Source organism: Dunckerocampus dactyliophorus, chromosome 13 (assembly GCF_027744805.1).
Source record: "Dunckerocampus dactyliophorus isolate RoL2022-P2 chromosome 13, RoL_Ddac_1.1, whole genome shotgun sequence".
NCBI classification, from domain to species: Eukaryota; Metazoa; Chordata; class Actinopteri; order Syngnathiformes; family Syngnathidae; genus Dunckerocampus; species Dunckerocampus dactyliophorus.
The window spans coordinates 13,814,633-13,834,250 of record NC_072831.1 but is presented as its reverse complement, the minus strand read 5'-3'; the positions used below and the strand labels follow the sequence as shown (position 1 = coordinate 13,834,250).

The 19,618-nt window shown below is 40.4% G+C and overlaps 1 protein-coding gene across 3 annotated transcripts in view; it reads left to right on the top strand.

Moving 5' to 3' along the window:
- The window catches only part of LOC129192494 (apoptosis-stimulating of p53 protein 1-like), a 59,300-nt gene that overhangs the window by 31,405 nt on the left and 8,277 nt on the right, over positions 1-19,618 (top strand). For 2 of the 3 annotated variants that reach the window (XM_054796591.1, XM_054796593.1), the window contains 17 exons: positions 3,216-3,311; positions 5,867-5,923; positions 6,492-6,612; positions 7,096-7,175; positions 7,256-7,423; positions 7,487-7,627; positions 7,704-7,899; positions 8,566-8,703; positions 12,377-12,444; positions 13,832-14,048; positions 14,182-14,409; positions 15,299-15,511; positions 15,676-15,826; positions 15,915-15,952; positions 16,040-16,404; positions 17,957-18,094; positions 19,156-19,289. In XM_054796591.1, the coding sequence (XP_054652566.1) occupies positions 3,216-3,311; positions 5,867-5,923; positions 6,492-6,612; positions 7,096-7,175; positions 7,256-7,423; positions 7,487-7,627; positions 7,704-7,899; positions 8,566-8,703; positions 12,377-12,444; positions 13,832-14,048; positions 14,182-14,409; positions 15,299-15,511; positions 15,676-15,826; positions 15,915-15,952; positions 16,040-16,404; positions 17,957-18,094; positions 19,156-19,289 (2,549 nt within the window). The remainder of the gene's footprint in view (positions 1-3,215; positions 3,312-5,866; positions 5,924-6,491; positions 6,613-7,095; positions 7,176-7,255; positions 7,424-7,486; positions 7,628-7,703; positions 7,900-8,565; positions 8,704-12,376; positions 12,445-13,831; positions 14,049-14,181; positions 14,410-15,298; positions 15,512-15,675; positions 15,827-15,914; positions 15,953-16,039; positions 16,405-17,956; positions 18,095-19,155; positions 19,290-19,618) is intronic. The other variant, XM_054796592.1, reaches the window with a different exon arrangement.

The following is a 19,618-nucleotide window of genomic DNA, read 5'->3' as shown; positions in this document are numbered from 1 at the left end:
TGATCTGTAGGAACCAAAGTTCAACCACTGCTACAAAATTCCTCTCACAGCATTGCTGGTCACACAAATGAACCCAGCAGGTCACGTGACGTCAGGAAGGATTCGGAATACCTCGTCGCTTTCTAACTTTCTTATCAAGCATGCTGTTATTGCAAACGGTGCTTTGTCACACAAATAGTGTGACACCAACACAGCGCCAGCATTATTTCTTACCCCGACCTAACCTTGACATTGCTGCAGTGTTTCCCCTGCCATTATACTTGTATTAGGGGGGTACCCCCCCACGGCGTCCCCCGCCCTCCAAGAAGGTCAAGTTAATTTCATTTTAAATTGTACCGTATAAAGCGTTCTACAGCGACAACAAAAGTAACTTAAGGATACCTTTATGTAGAACAGGTATATACATTGTTATTTTATCAAACAAAAAGACAAACGCATACTCCCAAAGCCATAAACCTAGGGGAAACACTGAGCTGTGTTGCTTTAATGGTTGCTCATTTTGATATAGTGAAACAGTAAATACTAGGACACATACAGTTAGCAGGGTTACTGAAAAAACAATTTCCAATGATTTGAATGAATTGTGAAGTAGTAGCACCTGGGCCAAGAAAGAAAATCTTACCTTTTGGTGAGGATGTGGATGAAGGTGAGATCACATGAATTTATTATATCATTATGGCATCAATAGAACCGGAATACATACCGTGTTCAGGGGTAGGAGTATGCTGGACCGTATTCCAACTGACTTTGGGAGGCAGGGTACACCCTGGACTGGTCGCCAGTCAATCGCAGGGCACACATAGACGCAAACAACCACTCACATTCGTACCTATGGATGATTCAGAGCAGGTGGTCAAAACTAATCGAGACACATCGAGATGCAGAGCCTTCATCCCAACAGTGAACGCTCACTGAGACGTTTGGTCGGCAAAGTCAGTACAAATGGAACAACGCAAAATCGTGTGCGCTCACCGAAAGTCACATGGCAAAATAAATGCTGCTCTTTCATACAGTTGAAAAGCCAGCATTTCAAGAAATGCTACAGATGTTACAGTACAAATTGCCTGTGAGAAAATATATGTATGAAACGGTAATTCCACAAATGTACAGACTGAAAAATGACAAAGGAAATATTATTATTATTATTATTATTATTATTGTTACATTAGTGGCTTAATTGGTCTCCAATAATGTTGAGAGTGATTGACTGTTACCTTGTATTTCTTCCATTTCAGAATTATTGCACCAGTTGTGGTTTATTTCTCACCAAGTTTCTGGCTGATGGTCTACAGCACATTTCTGTCTTGTGCTGGTCTACAATATTGTCCCAGAGGTTCTTTGACAGCTGTTTGGTTTTACCCACGAGGGTAGAGAGGTTTGAATGGAAGAGACTGTTGCTGTGACAAGTGTCTTTTATCTACACAACAAGTTAGGTAGATAGATAGTAGGGGTGCAACAATACATGTATTGTATTGAACCGTTCGATGCAGTCGTTCGACTAAGTTCTTAGTCGAATCTGATTTGTGAATTTTTGTCCGCAGTCGACTAATAGTCAAACGTGTGTAACGTATTATATCCCACCGTTCCGGCTCAGCCATGACAGCTAATTGTCGATAGCTTCTCTCTATGTGTACAGTATGTGCACACACACTACGGACATGTGCCTGTGGACAAGCCATGAGTGAGTGACGGCCATTAACGCCACTTTTTGGGCTGAACGACAAATCACATTCAGTTTACCTCGTAATTGTGAAGACTATAGACATTTTTGCATGATGTGTTCTCTGAAACCACTATCGGTAGCCATGAACGGCAATCATTTATTCGGATCCAACAAAATTGGTCACATACTGTATGCTGCCAGTGGCGGATTTCTTCAGTTTTTTGGGTGAAAAATGTGTAATTTAGAGCCAAGGAGGGGATAGTACCTTGAAGTAGTCATTGTACAGTACATGTGGCGAAAACTGAAATAAGCTGTTGTGACTGTGTATAGTTTTTGCATAAGTTTTCTCATTTAGCTATTTTGTCCTGTGAAATGTAATATTGCCATCAACTTTCTGACTTTCTGACTTTCATCAACTTTCTGTGAGTGTGCGTAGTGAATATAAACAATAGCAGGATGTGGCTGGGCTGGGACCTTCCTTCTTTGTTGTCTCTCCGCATACATACCACAGTAAACACATACACATGCATCTCACATTACCCTATTAAGCAAATAAATAGTCTGGGTGCAAATGATTATTGGATAATCGGATGATTAAAATATAGGTTCACGTGATCATTGTAATCAGTATTGCAGATGATGTTAGTGTAATTGAAGCCAGATTTCTCTTATTTTAATTTCATTTAATGGTGTATTTATTATACTGATTATAATCCCACAACAGGCGATTCTTTTTACGCTTTGCTGTATACAGTGTTCCCCCGTTTATCGCGGGGGATAGGTTCCCAAAATACTCCGCAATAAGTAAAATCCGTGAAGTTGCCAACTTTATTTGTTCACAATTATCTTATGTTTTAAGGCTGTAAAACCCCTCACAATCCACTTCATACACTTTTCTCAAACAGGCAATAACATTTTCTCACATTTTAAACACTCTGAAAGTTCAAATTTTGTTTGAATTTTAATGATGTAAAAGCCATCACTAATCTATTAACTCTGCTACACACACATCTTTCTTCTTTTTTATCTTTAAAAAATCGAGAACATTGGTAACTGATATGTAGTGGACTGCAATTGGCTGGCGACCAGTCCAGGGTGTACCCCGCCATCATAGATGGGTGACATACCTGACTTCCTTTTCCGGTTGACATTTTGTCAGCAAGGTAAGGACGATAACAAAGATGTTTTATGATAAAAACACATTAAGAACACAGTTGGTCTTACACAGTGTATTAATACCACAACAAGACGCGGGCCATATTGTACGCCAACTTAAAAAAAGGATTTTTTTTGGGGCAATAATCGAAAAACACACTAATCAGGGCAGGCGCTAACCGAGATTCCACTGTATAGTCAACACTGGAAGTGAACACATTTATTAGTAATAGTGTTGTTACGGGGAAAGGTCTGCTTCTTCCCATTCCTTTTCGGACATGTTGAATTGTGTAATTGTGAACATGAGATGCACTCCAATATAACCTTGTATGCATGTTTAAAATAAAATGAAACTATTACTATTACACGGTCTCATTTTACTGTCCCTGTTGTTTAGGTTCCCCGTGTGGAGCTGACCCTCTCTCAGCTTCAGGAAATGGCCACAAGACAACAGCAACAAATAGAAGCTCAGCAACACATGTTGGTCGCCAAGGTTTGTCCCAGACACACACACACAGCCACTGCCTAGATGGATCGCCTGTCACCTATTGCAAGGTTATCTACATTAAAGGCTGCCTGAAAAGGGTCAACCTTGTCACTCCAGTAGTTACAGTCAGGGCATTGAGAAATGTGCGTGTTCTGTAAAGATAATATCTTGTACATCTTCCATGAACACAGGATATGTGTTCCTGCTCCAGGATTTAAGAACTTTAAAGGACATTTTTACTTGTAGTCAAGACATATTTAGTAAGATTGTAACACTAAAAAGTGACCTTTGAGTTACCAGGAAATAAAGTCATCAGGAAGCCGCAGCTGCTGGGATATTCAACCAGTATTGTGCTTCAGGAAGGAAGGAAATGTATGAGCCAACAAGGGAAGGACTGAAAAAAATTGATCTCTTAGGCTTAAAATTGACTTCAAGAAATCAAAAATCGCTTAGGTTTTCAGTTCATCCCAATTATGGTTGGCCAATTTATTTTTCAACTGCAAAATTGGTAATACAGTGGAACTTCAAAAGTCGAACACAATTCATTCTTGGAACATGATTCTCTGATTTGATTTCAAAACAATTCTTCGTGTAGGAATAATAACAAGGGCGCTGTCTCGCAAGTCAGTTCCCTCAATATTTTTCAGCAGGAAGATGCTTTGGCAAGATGTGATGTTGTGTAACTGCACGGTTTTGGAAGTACCATACTGTATGCCTGTAATGGTTTCTTAATGTGTAAATCTGAATTTAAAATGCATTTAATTGCTGTGAGAGGCATATTACTGTATAGGTAGAGTATTAAAAATGGGAATTCTTAGTGCTTTTTGTGTATCCATGATTCACGTTTAACCTGCGGGAATAGCAAGGATCTAATGTATCTAATATGGATATTTCAACTAGTTCTTGGAGAGATGCTCGAAGGTAAAGAACCAATTTGGCTATATTGTACATGAGACAAATTCAGTAGGTTTCAAACCTTTAAAAAAAGCAAAGACAATAGGGGGCATACTGATATGCAGAACAGCTCTTGCACAACATGTACAGTATATTTTTAAATTCATATTAGCACAGCCGCTAATGCTTGTCTTTCAGCATTTGTGTATGCAACATGCGTACCATGCTTTCCGCATTAACACAGGATGACATGGATTGAGAACTTCCTGGAAAAGGAGCCAAAACACAGCTGCTGGCAACCTCCTGCCAACCTCTCCCTCCACCCCTTCAAATCTATGTACAGTATGAGAGCAAGCTACTGTTACATAATGTGTTATTAGCTTGCGTGCACAAGTGTGTTTCCAGTGAATGATGGGAGAGCTCGTCTTCTGGAGACTCATACACAGTCGCTGCACTACATGGTCCAAAGAGGTGTGCCACTGTCAGTGTCAGCCACGTCTGTCTGTCTGTCATCTTTTCTGACTGAGTAGCGTAGCAGCTGTTGCAGCTATTCTATGGTACATGCCCCTGTTTGTCAGGCCTTCAATGTGGCGCAGTCTTCTTGTAGCCTTGGCAGAGAAACAGCCCCAATCCCGAATGTTTCATAGTGGAGATGGTGTTCTTGGGGTCCTAACAACACTAGGTCGCAAACTGGGTTTTGGGTTGTTTTTTTTTTTTGTTTTTTTTTGGGTGGGTTGAAAAAAATTGCGTCCACACGGTGTCGAATCAGTAAATAGTCATGTCCGCGTGAGAACGGATCACTGGGGAAAAAATGATGTACTACACAAAGTACACATAACCATCGGACACACTACAACTATAGAAGAAGACAGAATGCATGCGTACAAGGTCTGTTGTCTTCTACTTGTCCGGCATATCTGGACTTACGACGAAGTGGAAGTACTGTCACTTAGAGCTGCAATAATTAATCCACGATTAATGGATTATTCAATTAATCACCATCTATTTTGAGTATTCAGTTAGTTGTTTTTTGATTTAAAAATAGAAGTATCCTCTGATTTCAGCCTCTAATATGTGAATATTATTTAACTTCCTTACTCATCCATAAAAGCAGATGTATTATCTTTGTGTTTTAGGCAAAACAACATATTTACCCACATTGCTTTGACTTTGGAAACCAGTGACGGACATTTTTGCCTCTTTTCTGATAAATTGCGTCTCAAACCACTAACTCTTTGTGTTTGGTTCATAATGATTTGATCTGTTGGGCCTAACTGATTAAATTGAAACAACAAGAAAATAATTGTTAGTTGCAGCTCTACTCTCACTTTGGAGTATAAGACTGGAGGATGTATAAGAAAGGAGAATGTTTATTCAGAGTCGCGCCAGTCGAAATATTCAAATATTATGTTGGCTTTCTGGCAGTAGTACACAACCAGTCACTTCTGGTCATGTGACGGCGACAGGAGGGCGACATCATCGTTCTCAGAAAGTGGTGTTTTACTTGCTGACAGGGCAATGACAAGGTGGCATTGTCATATTTGTGAGATGGAAATATGAGCTGATGGCTCTCAACTCTGTGAACACTCTCAGCAGGTGCAACACCACAGCATGATGGGGACTCATGGGTCTTATTAATCTATTGTGTCTCTCTGTTTGTGTTTTAGGAGCAGAGGCTGAGGTATCTCCAACAGGGAGGCAGATCCAACCAGGGACTGACACAGGTGAGAGGTATCAATTTTGTGTGCCAAGTTGTGGAAGGCACAAAGACATACAGTAGCCCTTGAGTATACAATCTACTAATTCTGCCTTTACAAAGACAAAAATGTTCAATAATGTTTTTGAATGACTCTTGTCTGAGTATTCATTTACAAGTTTGTAGTGGCGTAGAAATGAAATGCATTCTACTAATGTAGAGTTGCAATGTTTTGGTTTCCCTATTCAGTTGAGATGTCAAATATTTGACGGTTGTCAGTATGATATTTGTATGAGACTTCTTTTTGGCAACCAGTTTTCCTCTCTGCCCATCAGTGTATCACGTTTAGTTAAGGGTTGGATGCAGAGACGGGGGCAGTGTGTGCAGAAGTATTTTATTTAGTTCATACAGAGCACTCCAAAAACACAAAGTACAAAGTAAGACAGGAGTAGTGTTAAGAAGGCTAACAAAGGTGTGAATAGGTACATTTTGTCTTCTTATTGAATATATATATGTTCAGAATCAGCATCAGCTTTATTCGCCATATACAGTACAAATGATTTCATACAGTCCCATTTTGTCTGCTACTTTTTCAGTCTGAAGCTGAGAAACTGCAACGACTGAAGGAGAGAGTGGAGACTCAGGAGGCAAAGCTGAAGAAGATCCGAGCCATGAGAGGACAAGTGGACTACAGTAAACTGATCAACGGCAACCTATGTAAGCATGAACATTCCGTACTGCGTTGATGTAAAGAGCAAAGGCAAACCTGCTTAATGGTCATTGTTGTGGTTTATTTGATTTGAACATGCTTAGGGACTATGTTTACACAATCAACATGTCCGAAGAGAAGTAGGAAGAAGCAGATCTTATTTAACCCTCCCCCTGCTCCATGCCACAGCAATTACTGACAACTGGACACTTTCATTCATGTTTACACCTTGTCATCAAACAGTTTAAATGTTTGTTCACTTCCTGTGTTTCACTGTCATCATTTTCGAATAGGGAGAGGAAAGAATAGAAAATATGTAGTGATAGATAGCTGTTGCAGTGATGAAGGAAAAGTAAAGAAAGAACGGAAGAAAGAAGGAGGAATGAAAGCGAAAAGTGCTGCCAACGTAAAAACAATAGAAACGGATACATCAGATGTTCAATTCACAAGAGATTCAATACTATAATGTCTTATATTTCTTCTGTCTCCAGCTGCTGAGATTGACCATGTTAGCAGCCTGTTTCAGGAGAAGCAGGCCGAGCTGCAGTCTGCTGTGATCCGAGTCGACCAGGTAACCTGGTGGCATTAAGGAGTCATGTTCTTGCAGTCCTAGGAATTATTTGTAATGCTATTTCTAAACTTCTGCACCAGCTGACCCAACAACTGGAGGATCTGAGGAAAGGACGCCTGCAACTACATTCTGTCGCATCCCACAAGGGGGCACCCAATAGAGCCCAAAGTGCAACCACTGGAATTAAAGGGTCTCCACTATCAGGATCTGCGGCTTTAGAACTGCGGAAACTCTACCAAGAGCTGCAGGTAATAAAATACTATTATTTTGGTAAACCTGAGTGGGGGACACTTCTAATGCTGTTGCATCAGGCTCGTAACCATCACAACCTGGAGCGCAGCAGCAAGTTTACACAGAGTAAGGAGCTGCTGAACAAGAGGAACACTCAGGTGACAGTGATGGATCAACGCATCGGCGACCTGAGGGAGCGACTGCATAAGAAAAGAGCAGAAGTACTTAACTCTTGAACTTCATATTTTGTCTCTACAAATGACAGTTTGTTCACCTGCTTCATTTCGGTCTTTGTAGTTGAGTCGTACGAATGAAGGAGGCCCGCCCTCTCCTCAAAGCTCTACCCGTCGGAGTGGTGGAGTTTCAGGCCGAGTGGCTGCTGTTTGCCCCTACATCCAAGCTCCACCAGAAGGGGGACAGGATGCCGGGCACGACCTCTCACCCGACCCCTCCCCCAAAACTACTCCACTCAGTCACATCCGCTCGCTATCAGGTTTGTTTGAAGCAGCTTTTGGATCTCCTACGGAACTCAAAGCTGCTGAATGTCACACGCTCAAAATTCCATTTGTTTCAACCATAAAATATAAGAACAGAACAGATTTAACAAAAAATGTATTTATATTTTTTACAATTACGAATAAAACTGCATAAAAATTGGGGTAAATTGTCGTTCGAACCGAATAACATGACTGGCCATTCACTCTACATTCACTGATAGCTAACGTTAGTAGCTAAACTTAGCCTAATCGCAGTCATTAGCTGACAACAAGCATAAATAGTGTGCATGTTACATTGAGCGTAAAAAGGACTTAATGCTTATAATACGTTCGAAAGCTAGCTCTCTCTTGGCAGCGACTCTCCATGACATACAGCAGCTTTAACAAGATTTGTTTACTTCCTGTGATATTTGTGCTCTCTAACTGGCTGCTTTTCTTTTTCCTTTTCCTGTCCGTTGCCTTCCTCTTGCCCCTTTTATCTGTTGTTGTGTCCCTCTTTCATCCTTACTCGTTCATTGGTGTTTGTCACTGTCGCTATGATGTCATTTCAATGTCATCATATTGCCTGTCATTTTGGTTGTTGCCGTTATGGTGGCTGTTGTCACATTGACTGTATACGTGTTTCCAATGTTGTTATTGTGGTGATGGTTGTGGTCAAACAGACGAGGATAGGAGTAGCACCAGGAAGCCTCCCAGCCAATGGAAAGTGTCAGATTTAGACGTCATCTTGTCAGATCGAAATGACACATGTGAGGGCAATCAGTCTCCTCAGGATTTCAAGAGTAACACAAACAGCAACAGTGAGTCTTTAAGGGAGACATTTCCTCTATAGATTACCACCTCTTCATTCCCCACTTCTCCATTCTGAAGGCATTGGCCATGTGTTTGTGACCTTGTATCCAGAATGTGCAGAGACTGAGTTTGAGGTTTTAATACAGTATTGACGTTTTGAATGCATGTTCGGTGTAAAGGGAACAACAGATGCTTAGGAGACATAGTTGTATCTTGACCTTTCAGTTTAAAGGCTTTGGGTGCAGGGACACCAACACATCTGAAGGCCTGGTATCTGCATCTTTCAGTGCAAATAAACACAAAACAATTTAGTGTGCTTACATAGTGTGTAAATTCTTCAAGTTCAAAATGTATCACAGATGTTGGAAATCATATTGGGGATGTTTTTTGTTAATACAGTGTTCCCTTTCTACATCGCGGGTCACCTTTTGCGGACTTGCTGTTTCGCAGAATTTTTATTTTTTTTATTTTTTATTTTTCTACAGCGTATGAATATGCATTGTATTCTGCGTCCTGATTGGTTAAGGGATTGTAGATCATTGTCAATCAATCTCCTGATTGATAATCGCCTACCTGTGCAGGACAGAAAGCGTTCGGCTTGCCAAATTTAAATAAATGTCCGATCGCTAGCAGCGTGACTCTGAAGTGATGTATATCTGCAAGTTTTATCCCAGACAACACCCACAATGAAACGTTCTGCACCGTCAAAGGCACCTGCGCTCGCACCCAAAAGGCGCAGGAGGATGTTAACTATCGCACAAAAGGTTTGACTTCTGGACATGCTGAAGGAAGGTAGAGGTTACAGCTAGAGGGCGCCCTTACGGAATAATATTATTATTCAGTTAAAATATAAAAAATATTCGGTTAAAATGAAAACGAAGGTTTGAACTTTTTTGAGAATGTTTAAACAAGAGAGAAATGTGAGAAAATGTTATTGCCTGTTTCGGAAAAGTGTATAAAGTGTATGGTGAGGGGTTTTACAGCCTTAGAACATATGTAATAATTAAAAAAAAAAATTAAATTGGGTTTCACTTATTGAGGGCTATTTTGGGAACCTATCCCCTGCGATAAACAAGGGAACACTGTATTTCAATAAAATGTTGTTGAAATTGAAAATGCACTATGTGTTCAGCGTGCTGAACTGACAAACCGGTAAATTAATCAGGTCTAGTCTTTAGCCATCATCTGATAGCAGTACAACTTGACTAACACGCTAATTTAAGAATTCCCACTTAATTGTCATATCTATCATATTCTATTGGTCCAGGAGTCACAAAGACAGAAGTATAAGCATGCAGTTACTGCAGCAGGACAAAATGTGATGGTGCTTGTAGCGGACCTCTAATCTCTACTCGCAGGCAGACAGCCAAGTTTACTTCCTGCTACGACTGCTCCTCCTTCCTCTTGAGGTCAGCAGGTCGGAGCTGTGGCAGTCAACATGTTGTGCAAATGATCTTACTGACCACAGGAGTCAATAGTTAATCAGTATTAGTCTGAGTCAGTTGTGACGCGGTTCTATTGCAGAGACGTGCCAAATGATTAAATAACACTGCTTGAAATGATACTTGACAATGGAGCCTGGGTTTGCCGCTACAAGCCACATAATTCAGTATATTTCGGTGCTTCTCAAATAGCGGGGCCTGCCCCTTTGGGTGTCAGGTGGGGACTTTCACTATCAGTGTTGTTCTGCTCCCTCTCTGTCAGCTGACGGATAACAGGTTCTCAATAAAACCTCCTGCTGAGTTCCATTTCAGACCGTTTACCTTCATTCACTTACTGTATGACTTACATAAGACACAAATCATTTCTCACTATGACTAAAATATGTTATTATTTCTCATGTATTTGTATTATTTCAAAACATTTATCTAATTAAATTAAATTCAGTTCAGAGTCAAATAGTATAAAAATCGTTTTACACAAAGAATAAATACAGTTTACAAACAGAAGGCTAAGACATGAAGATGTTTTTCTTCATCCCAGCAACAGTTCTCACGGTTGAGCTGACATTAATTTCATTGGTCAATATATTGACATCACAATTGTTTTTTTTAATTAGATGTGCCCCTACTTAGCCCTCCCAAATAACCCGTATATGTTGCTTGATGTAATGATCATCTCTGTTTCACAATCTGCAAATGTCGCCTTCTGCTAGGAGTTGGCGTCCCCGTCTTTCCCTCACTGACGGTGCCCATTAAAAGCGTCAGCATATTCATGAGCTATTTAGCATTGAGCATTTATAGACGATTGGGGAAGAATAGTGGTATGACACCGGGGTGGAGCTCGAGTATGCACAGTTCACTGCAGGTGGAATTCATAATGAGAAGACTGCGTACAAGTGTGTGCCTTATGCTTTTATAGATCTGAATTTTTTCTTGCGTATGTACATTCTGAGGTTTTTGAGTATTTAATGTTTAGTTGCCCTGGAATCCATGCACACTTTTATAAATGAGGGCCCTGGAGTTCTCCTTATTCCTAAAAGTGCCCGCTTAAGTCGACGTCAACGTCCATGGTCGACGTCAACGTTCATGGTCGACCACTTTAGTCAGTATAAAAACAAATTTGTACACAAAATCTGTTTATGACTGACGTTTTTTTTTTTTTTTTTTTTTTTTTTTTTTACAAAAGCATAAGCCACGTCCAGCCATTCTTTTTGCAGCTACAAACTCAGTAACTCTTCATTTTTTTTAAGTTTGTTAGCCACCAGAAGAAAGATTTGCACTTACATAGATTAAAAAATTCTTTATTTTTCACCCATTCTTCTTATGTCTGGCAAAAATCTAAAGTAAATGTGCAAGCAATGGTTATTTTCAGTTACGTAGACAACCACTTACGTTAACTTGGGTAAGCCATTCCAAGGAGAGTCGAGTTGGCAGCAAAAAAATTACTGATGTGTACTTTCTTGTATCCTTAGTCTTAGCAATATGTAAATATTCAAACCTTAATTTGCACACTAGCTGAGACTGTGGATGTATAAAAAAACAATGCTTGTCAGATGGCCCTAGGTGCTCAAACTAGTTAATAGGCAACAATGAATCAATATTTTGTGACTGGCTGCACTATATTGTGGCAGACATTTATGTAACTGTACCATAGAGACAGATGCTGGGTTGCATAGCATAGCAAGCGGCTATATATTTATACAGTATGGATTAATGGCTTATTATTCAATTTATTGTTGCTAAGAATGGCTAAGAAGTAAAACAGGCAAAGCACAAGGAACTAGTCCACAAATACTAACAGGAATAAACTAGCGAATACTCGAGAAAAATAGCCTGGCGTCTTTCTGCCACAGCCAAATGGCTTATGAAGGCCGAAGTGCAAACCGGTGAGTTTAGGTGGTTCCGTCCCCAGGAACACAGAGTATTTGGTAACTCAGACTTCAAGCAGAAGATTCCACTATTATCTGATTTATCATCACACTTTGTGAATGTGAGACCAAAATCTTGTTCACATACTGACTTGCACTGCTTTATTTTGACACACTCTGTGCTTGGATGTCAGTGGTGTGATTTCCTGCACATCACAGCAATCAGGCAGCGAGTAAACCCACAGAGTCTTTTCAACCAATAATGTCAGTAACATGTGAGTTCAGTGTCAAGCTAGTATGAACTTCTGTAATTCCCTGTTCTAACAATAAAATGACCTGACTTCTTCCCTTATTTTCTCTCTCTCATACAGCCAGTGATGCATCATGGCCCAGCATTGGTAAAAATGTGTCAAATTGGAGGACTAACGGTCCAGAACAGGTACAGTTTTGACACTTGACATGCAGGGTGAATGGTAGTATATTTATACTAAGTGTGTAACAGTACACAATCATTCCTGTTCGGTACATACAGTAATCCCTGATTTATTGCGGTTAATTGGTTCCCGCCCCAACTGTGATAAGTGAATTCCCGCATGTAGAGCATCTAAATATGGTTTTTAACATTATTAGAGCCCTCAAGACATGAAATAACACCCAATGACGCCTTTAACTCTTATTACCTAAAATAATAGACATCATAGGATACAATAAGCCATTTAACACATTAGTAAGACTCCTGCTCATTTGAGTTTGTTGAGTTTCAGTTTTGTGTGGATTATGGCGGAAACAGTAGCCCGCGTTTTTATTAGGGATTATTGCGTCTGTGAGACAATTCAAACCTGCAAAAAAAAAAGCCTCTTGTTCCGGTGATCACGTCTGGTGCTTGTGCGTCTCATGGAACATTGCAGTGACATCACTGGCACCCAGTGACCAATGTAGAATACTACATACAGTATCATCAACACCTTTGAAATGCGTCTTCTGAATGTCTTATATTTCTATTTAATTTTTATGCTTGAAAAGGTGTAATTTAGACAAAAAAAGGTAACCGAATTCTGTGACAGAATGAAGTCGTGAAATTTGAAGTGCTAAGCGGCGAGTTTTAAGGTTACGGTTTGGTTCATTTCAGGTCCAGTAAGGGAACAAAATGCAAAACATGCTGCTTAGCTTTTGCATATACAATGTTATTGATTTTTTAAAATGAAACATAAAAAGCTGCAAACTGCTGGCTCCAATAAATACAATTCTCAAATTAAAATATAGATATAGTGTACATAAAAACTGAAGGATGCAGGGGCCACTTTGACACATTATGTACATTATACATGCTAAAACCAAACCAATGTAGGTCAAAAATATATTTATAATGATGACAGCACATTCAAAAGTTAACACCCCACCCCTCCCCATGCAGTACCTATCCAAGGCTGACAGCACTTTTAAATTGTTTGTTGATAATTATTTTTTTTTGTTTGCCTAAAATTGTTGCCCTGTGCTTTATTCCGATTATAATCATGATCGAGGAATTAAAGAGAAAGCCATTCAATGATCTTGAAAATGTTCTAGTAAGTATTGGTATCAGTATCAGCAATACTGGCCCTGTATTTACTTCAGATCGACCCCAAAATTAGCAATATTGCCAACCCCCTAGTATCAGGACAACGATAATTTACCTGTCCTGTTCTGCAGCTTAGTCATGCAGTATGAATGAACAGTGTGAACAGTTAAGCGCCCTCTGCAGGCCATTTCTGGACTTGCAGGCAGCTTTGTCTCAATTCGTCTCCTTTTGTAAACCTCAGTTGCTTTTCTTTCCAATTTGTAATTAGATTCCTTCCGGGTATGGCACCTACCCCAGCGCCACCCACCAGGCAGCAGGGCATCATTGCTCCACCAGCTCCCTGCCTCGATCTGCCCCTGGCACACTGGGTTGGCCCCGAACTAGCACTGCTCATGCCACCTCATCTTTTTCTTCATCCTCTTCCTCATCCTCATCCTCGCAGCAAATTGAACAACATATCTCTGGCCCTCCACAATCAAGCCAAGGTACTTCCAGCACCGATATTTGGCCTGACATCTCTCTTCAACAACAAACGTTTCAAATGCGATTGAAGATTTCCTTCCATGTGAAAATAAAGCATTAATGGACAATTTTTCTTTCATCTGTCTCGCCCCTTAGGCTCTGCCACCAGCTCTCAGTCATCTTCATTGCCCCCTCAAAGTGAGCGAACAGATCCTCCTCCAGCAGTGGCTGTACGTCCGTATGTTCCAGACCATCCCTCCAGGCCCCAGTCTCCTCGGAAAGGCCCTGCTACAATGAACAGCAGCTCAATCTATAGCATGTACCTCCAGCAGCCTCAGACTAAAAACTATGGCTCACTCAACAATAGGAGCACTGTGAAAGCAAGTAAGCAAACCAGAGATTGAACACAAAATTATCCATTCGTCCATCCATTTTCTATGCCGCTTCTGCTTATTGGGGTTGCAGGGGCATGCTGGAGCTTATCCCAGCTGTATACTGCTCCAAAACATAAAGGGGCCACTTGAATCACATTGTGGATGTTGATGAATTAGATATTCCAGTTTAAAGATTCTAATTGTTATATAACGTGCTTTGTTGAGGGAAAAAATAGCACAAGAATGATCAGTGGAAATCCAAATCCTGAGCCCACTGAGGATTGGCTTCAGAAGCACACTCAAAACCATAGGAGAAAAATGAGATCACGAGCTGACAACTTTGTAATGTGGTTCACTTGCAGTGATGTGCAGCCATGAAAATGACAAATTTGACAAATTACACGAGTCCGCTGAGCCGTGTTATACAGCAGAACCCATTTAAGTCGATCTTGTTTATGTTGGCAACTCGGCTAACCAACTCATTAAGTCCTGGTCCACCGTGTTCTTCCTATTACTAAAAATGTGCCCGCTTAAAGCCAACGTGGACATACATGGTCGACTGCTTTTGTCAGCATAAAAATTCAGATCCTGAAGTGTAGACTTTCAGCTTTAATTTAAGAGCTTTGACAAAAATATGGCATTTACAGAATGAAGCTGCAGGTAAAGTATAGCATGGAGTGTGTCCTAACACACACTGTTAATGTGAGCAGGATTTTAATACTTACTTCACAGACAGTGAAGCTTATGGAAATCATCAAATTGTGAGTATTAAAAGGTTTGTATGCAGCGGATATCCCCAATGTGGGATAAATAAAGTTGATCTTATCTTTATGTTTAGTGTTACAGAGTAAACAAGGCCATTAAGTGAGTATTTTGACCCATTTCCTCTTCTCCCACAGTCTATGGGAAACCCATCCTCCCAGCATCCTCTACATCTCCATCGCCTATTCCTTTCCTCCACGGAGGAGGAATTAGAGCAGTAGAAGATGTTGCAGACAAGGAAGAAGGAAAAGGGGTTGAGGGAGGAAAGACTAACATTGGGCAAATCCTCCCTCCTCCGAGCGTGGACAACATCCCTCGTCCTCTCAGTCCTACCAAGCTGACTCCAGTTGGTAGGTTGCACAAGAAAAAACAGATGATTCATTCATGAAAATATCTGTATTTCATGTTTTGGATCATTTATGTACAAACATGTTCTTGTCTAAATGAATCCAATACAATGAAGTTGACACAATACTGTGATGAAATATTATTGATTGACCTACGCTGTCTTCAGCCTACTCCCAACTACGTTACCAGAGCGATGCTGACCTGGAAGTCCTCCGCCGCCGTCTCAGCAATGCTCCACGACCCCTGAAGAAACGAAGCTCGATTACCGAACCTGAGGGCCCACAGGGGCCAAACATTCAAAAACTACTGTACCAGAGGTGTGTGCTAAACTTCTTCTATTTTATAAGTCTACTTTTCACTAGCCATACTTAAAGTTGAGCGGGTTATTGATGTTTGGTTCTGCAGGTTTAACACTCTGGCTGGAGGCATGGATGGAGTCTCAGGTAGGATCATGTTGTCTGACCTCATGGTATACTGCAGAAAAGATCAAAAATGCATCTTGCACCAATAAAAAATACATTTTATTGTAGGCAATACGTTCTACCAGCCTGATTGTCTTCTGAGTGACATGGACAACAGCCTTTCAGCAGAGGGGAATGTAGAAGCAGGTGAAAAGCATCCCAGCTTGGCAACAGAGGACGCTGAAGTTCAAAACCTGAACCTGGACTGCCGTCACTTATCCCCTGCTGCCTCTGAGACACCCAGTGAAACAACTACAACACGACAAATGAAACACAATGTGTGTCAATTGCCGCAAGCTAGACTTACCCCGGCTCCTGTGAGGCCCGAAGATCAGAATAATAACAACCAAAGTGATTCTAGTCCAACCCACAACATTACTGGTCACGTTTCCCCCTCACCATCACCACCTGCCCCTCCATCACAGCCTCCTAAGGTAAAATGTATCTCTGGTTGCTTAATACACATACATTAAGACACCCCCAATGTAGGTAATAGGCTAGCAGTAAGTAGTAGCCTTTGTTAAAACATTAAATTTTTAATCAAATAAATTTTTCCAAATGAATTAATCATGATTAATGACTTTTTGCAATTATGACTGAAAAATGCCCTTTTTTTTTACTGTATTTTATTAACAGAAAGATAAATGACAGGACAGGATTAAATACGTATATTTGTATGTATTAAAAGCTCCAAATGAATTGAAAATTTAACTCCAGCTCAAGGATACCACACACATCTGAAAACAATAGCCTAACAATAGTAGCAGGACATTAAAATCACACTTTAACTGTGTTATTATGAGCAGTGAGGGGTTGTCTTCAAAGGCACTATGTATACTTGAGTATACTTACAGAATATTGTACTTCCACATTAAGGGTTACGCAGTGTTCTTGAATGCATCATCATGTGAACAGTGACTGGCCAGCACTGAGACAAGAGCGCTAGTTATGCCCTGCCCGGACGCAGAAAGGAAACAATTATGGACGTTTTCATTGTTTGTGTGCGTTATTTGAACCAACCAGTGATTTTCATGTTTTACATCAAGAGTGCGTTACTTTGAGTGTTAGGGATAAGAATATCCACTTATTGTTTTTCTTTGTCTGTTTATTCAGACCACACATACACACATAATAAATATGTTGTTGTAATGTTCTACATGAATACACCCTTGCGAGTGTGGTGGAGAATGAGAGACGTGTGTGTGAGTTGGACATGCATACAGGATATGGTGTTGGAATTGCTCTGCTGTTGATGTGTTATGTTGATGAGTTAATGTATAAAAGAGCGTCAAACTCTGTGGGGATGCAACACTTACCTCCGTCTGCCATCATAACAGAGAAGTGTGGTTTGCCATGATGCGCATGCGTTACTTACGTTTAAAATTTTAACGCTATTAATTAGATAATTTAGTTAGTGCCGTTAACATGTTATATTTGACAGCCCTATTAAAAACAAAGATGGGCAAGAAAATAGGTGACTTCTGTTTCAGAAACATCTTTCCAGTCACATTAACTGATCACTGATGATGGGGTTGCGGTGCCAAAACAATGCCTATTCCCATTGTGCGTTAACAATAATATTAATATTATTACTTTTTTTTTCCTCACACAACTTCAGTTTTACTCTGTAAGGTACAACTGCATTGGTTAAGGCTGTCAAAAATAACGCGTTAACGGTGGGAACTAATTTATTTATTTAATTGCGTAGATTTTTTTTGCTTAATTAATGCATGAGCATCACGGCCAGCCACACCTCTTTGTTCTGACGGCAAACGGAGGCAGAGTGCAGCGTCCACACAGAACCACACAGAGTCTGGCAATCTTTTATGACTTTATTCTGACCTGAACACATCAGACATCAGCAGTGCAATTCCAACACTGTAAATTGTATCGCCAAAGAACAAAACTTCCTCATTCCCGCCACACTACCACGAGGTGCACATTTTGTACATTACCTTTACGTTTGTCTTGCTCTCTGTGCATCAGGTGAAACGAACCAACTTGAAGAAGCCGTCATCAGAGCGTACAGGCCACGGGCTGAGAGTCAAGTTTAACCCTCTCGCTCTGCTGCTCGATGCATCGTTAGAGGGGGAGTTTGATCTGGTACAGAGAATTATATATGAGGTAAAGTACACACTTGTTGCATCCCACAGGAAAAACAATACATTTGGAGACGGCTGTTCCTGCTCACAGTTGAGGCCACAATACGATTTGGCTCTTGTGGTAATTGTGTGTGTTTGTAACAGTACGTGAGTTTTCAACATGGGTCGAAAATGCTATCTTTCTTGAATGTTGATGTTTTTAATAGTTTCATGTGTAAACACAACTATTGAAGACATTCATTCACTTACAAATGGAAGTGAAGGACAAGACATTTACCAAGAGATAATCAATGAATCTGAAAACATACATTAGTTGTAATCGCACTTGCCTGGCATTGTGTTCTGCGTCCTTGCGGTGTATTGGAGCAATCTATCGGTGCTCTGTTTTAAGTGTCTGTTATTATACAGTATTTACTACTGCTACCAGTAGAGGGTGTTGTATATTAATGTGAGAGTTGAAGACGCGTCCGGACTGGTCCTGTTGGTCTCAGTATGTGTAGCCACAACAGTCCTGATTTGCTAAGGGAGACCCCACCCATTGTGTACTGCGTTCTGTAGACCATTGTCAATTAATCTCCTCTGTCCACCATTCCCGTTTGCTAGCGATCATAGTTGTACGATCGCTAAGGCGCCATTATGGAATACTGTAAATGAATCTTCGGTTCATGGAGAACTACAAGGAGCAGTAAAATACTACAACAGGAGCAATATGTTTTAACAAGGATACAAAAACGCTACAGCCGAACGGCGCCGGGACGAGGCACATCAGAGGAGTGAGTCACTTAATGATTTCTTGTGTCCAAGAGGTTGATCATTAAAATTCTAATAAAATTTGAACTTTGAGAGTGTTTAAACAATAGAGAAATGCGAGAAAATGTCTGAGAGAAGTGTATAAAGTGTATGGTGAGGGGTTTTACAGCCTTAAAACATATATATTCATTGCAAACAATAAAATTGGCTACTTCGCAGATTCCACTTATTGTCGGCTATTTTGGGAACCGATCCCTCGCAATAATAGAGGGAACACTGTAGTCGTGTTTATTCATGTAATCGATATCTCATACTTTTTGAATGACTTTTAAGGTGGAAAATCCCAGTATGCCAAATGATGAAGGCATTACCCCTCTTCACAATGCCGTCTGTGCTGGCCATCACCACATAGTCAAATTCCTGCTGGACTTTGGAGTGAACGTCAATGCAGCAGACAGTGACGGATGGTGAGTGGCTTCAGTCGGTTGTTCATTTGTTAATAGTAATGGTGAATTTTGGCAGTTGCAAACAGGACGGCATGTTTGGGGTAATGTACACACTCACTACGAAGCCAGTAATAGATAATTGCATTTATTTGTCCCTTTTCATTTAGCTAGCAATATCAAAGGAAGACAGAACAGAGTGTAATGACCATCCTGAGTAAGGGTTCCGTAATTTAATTACCAATGCATTTAACTTCATTCAAAGACACTAAATTGATCGGTTTTAGTGTATTCAGTTTACAATGCTGGTGCAGGTGTGCTCGTCAGTTTACGTACCTGAGCAGATTTTTTGG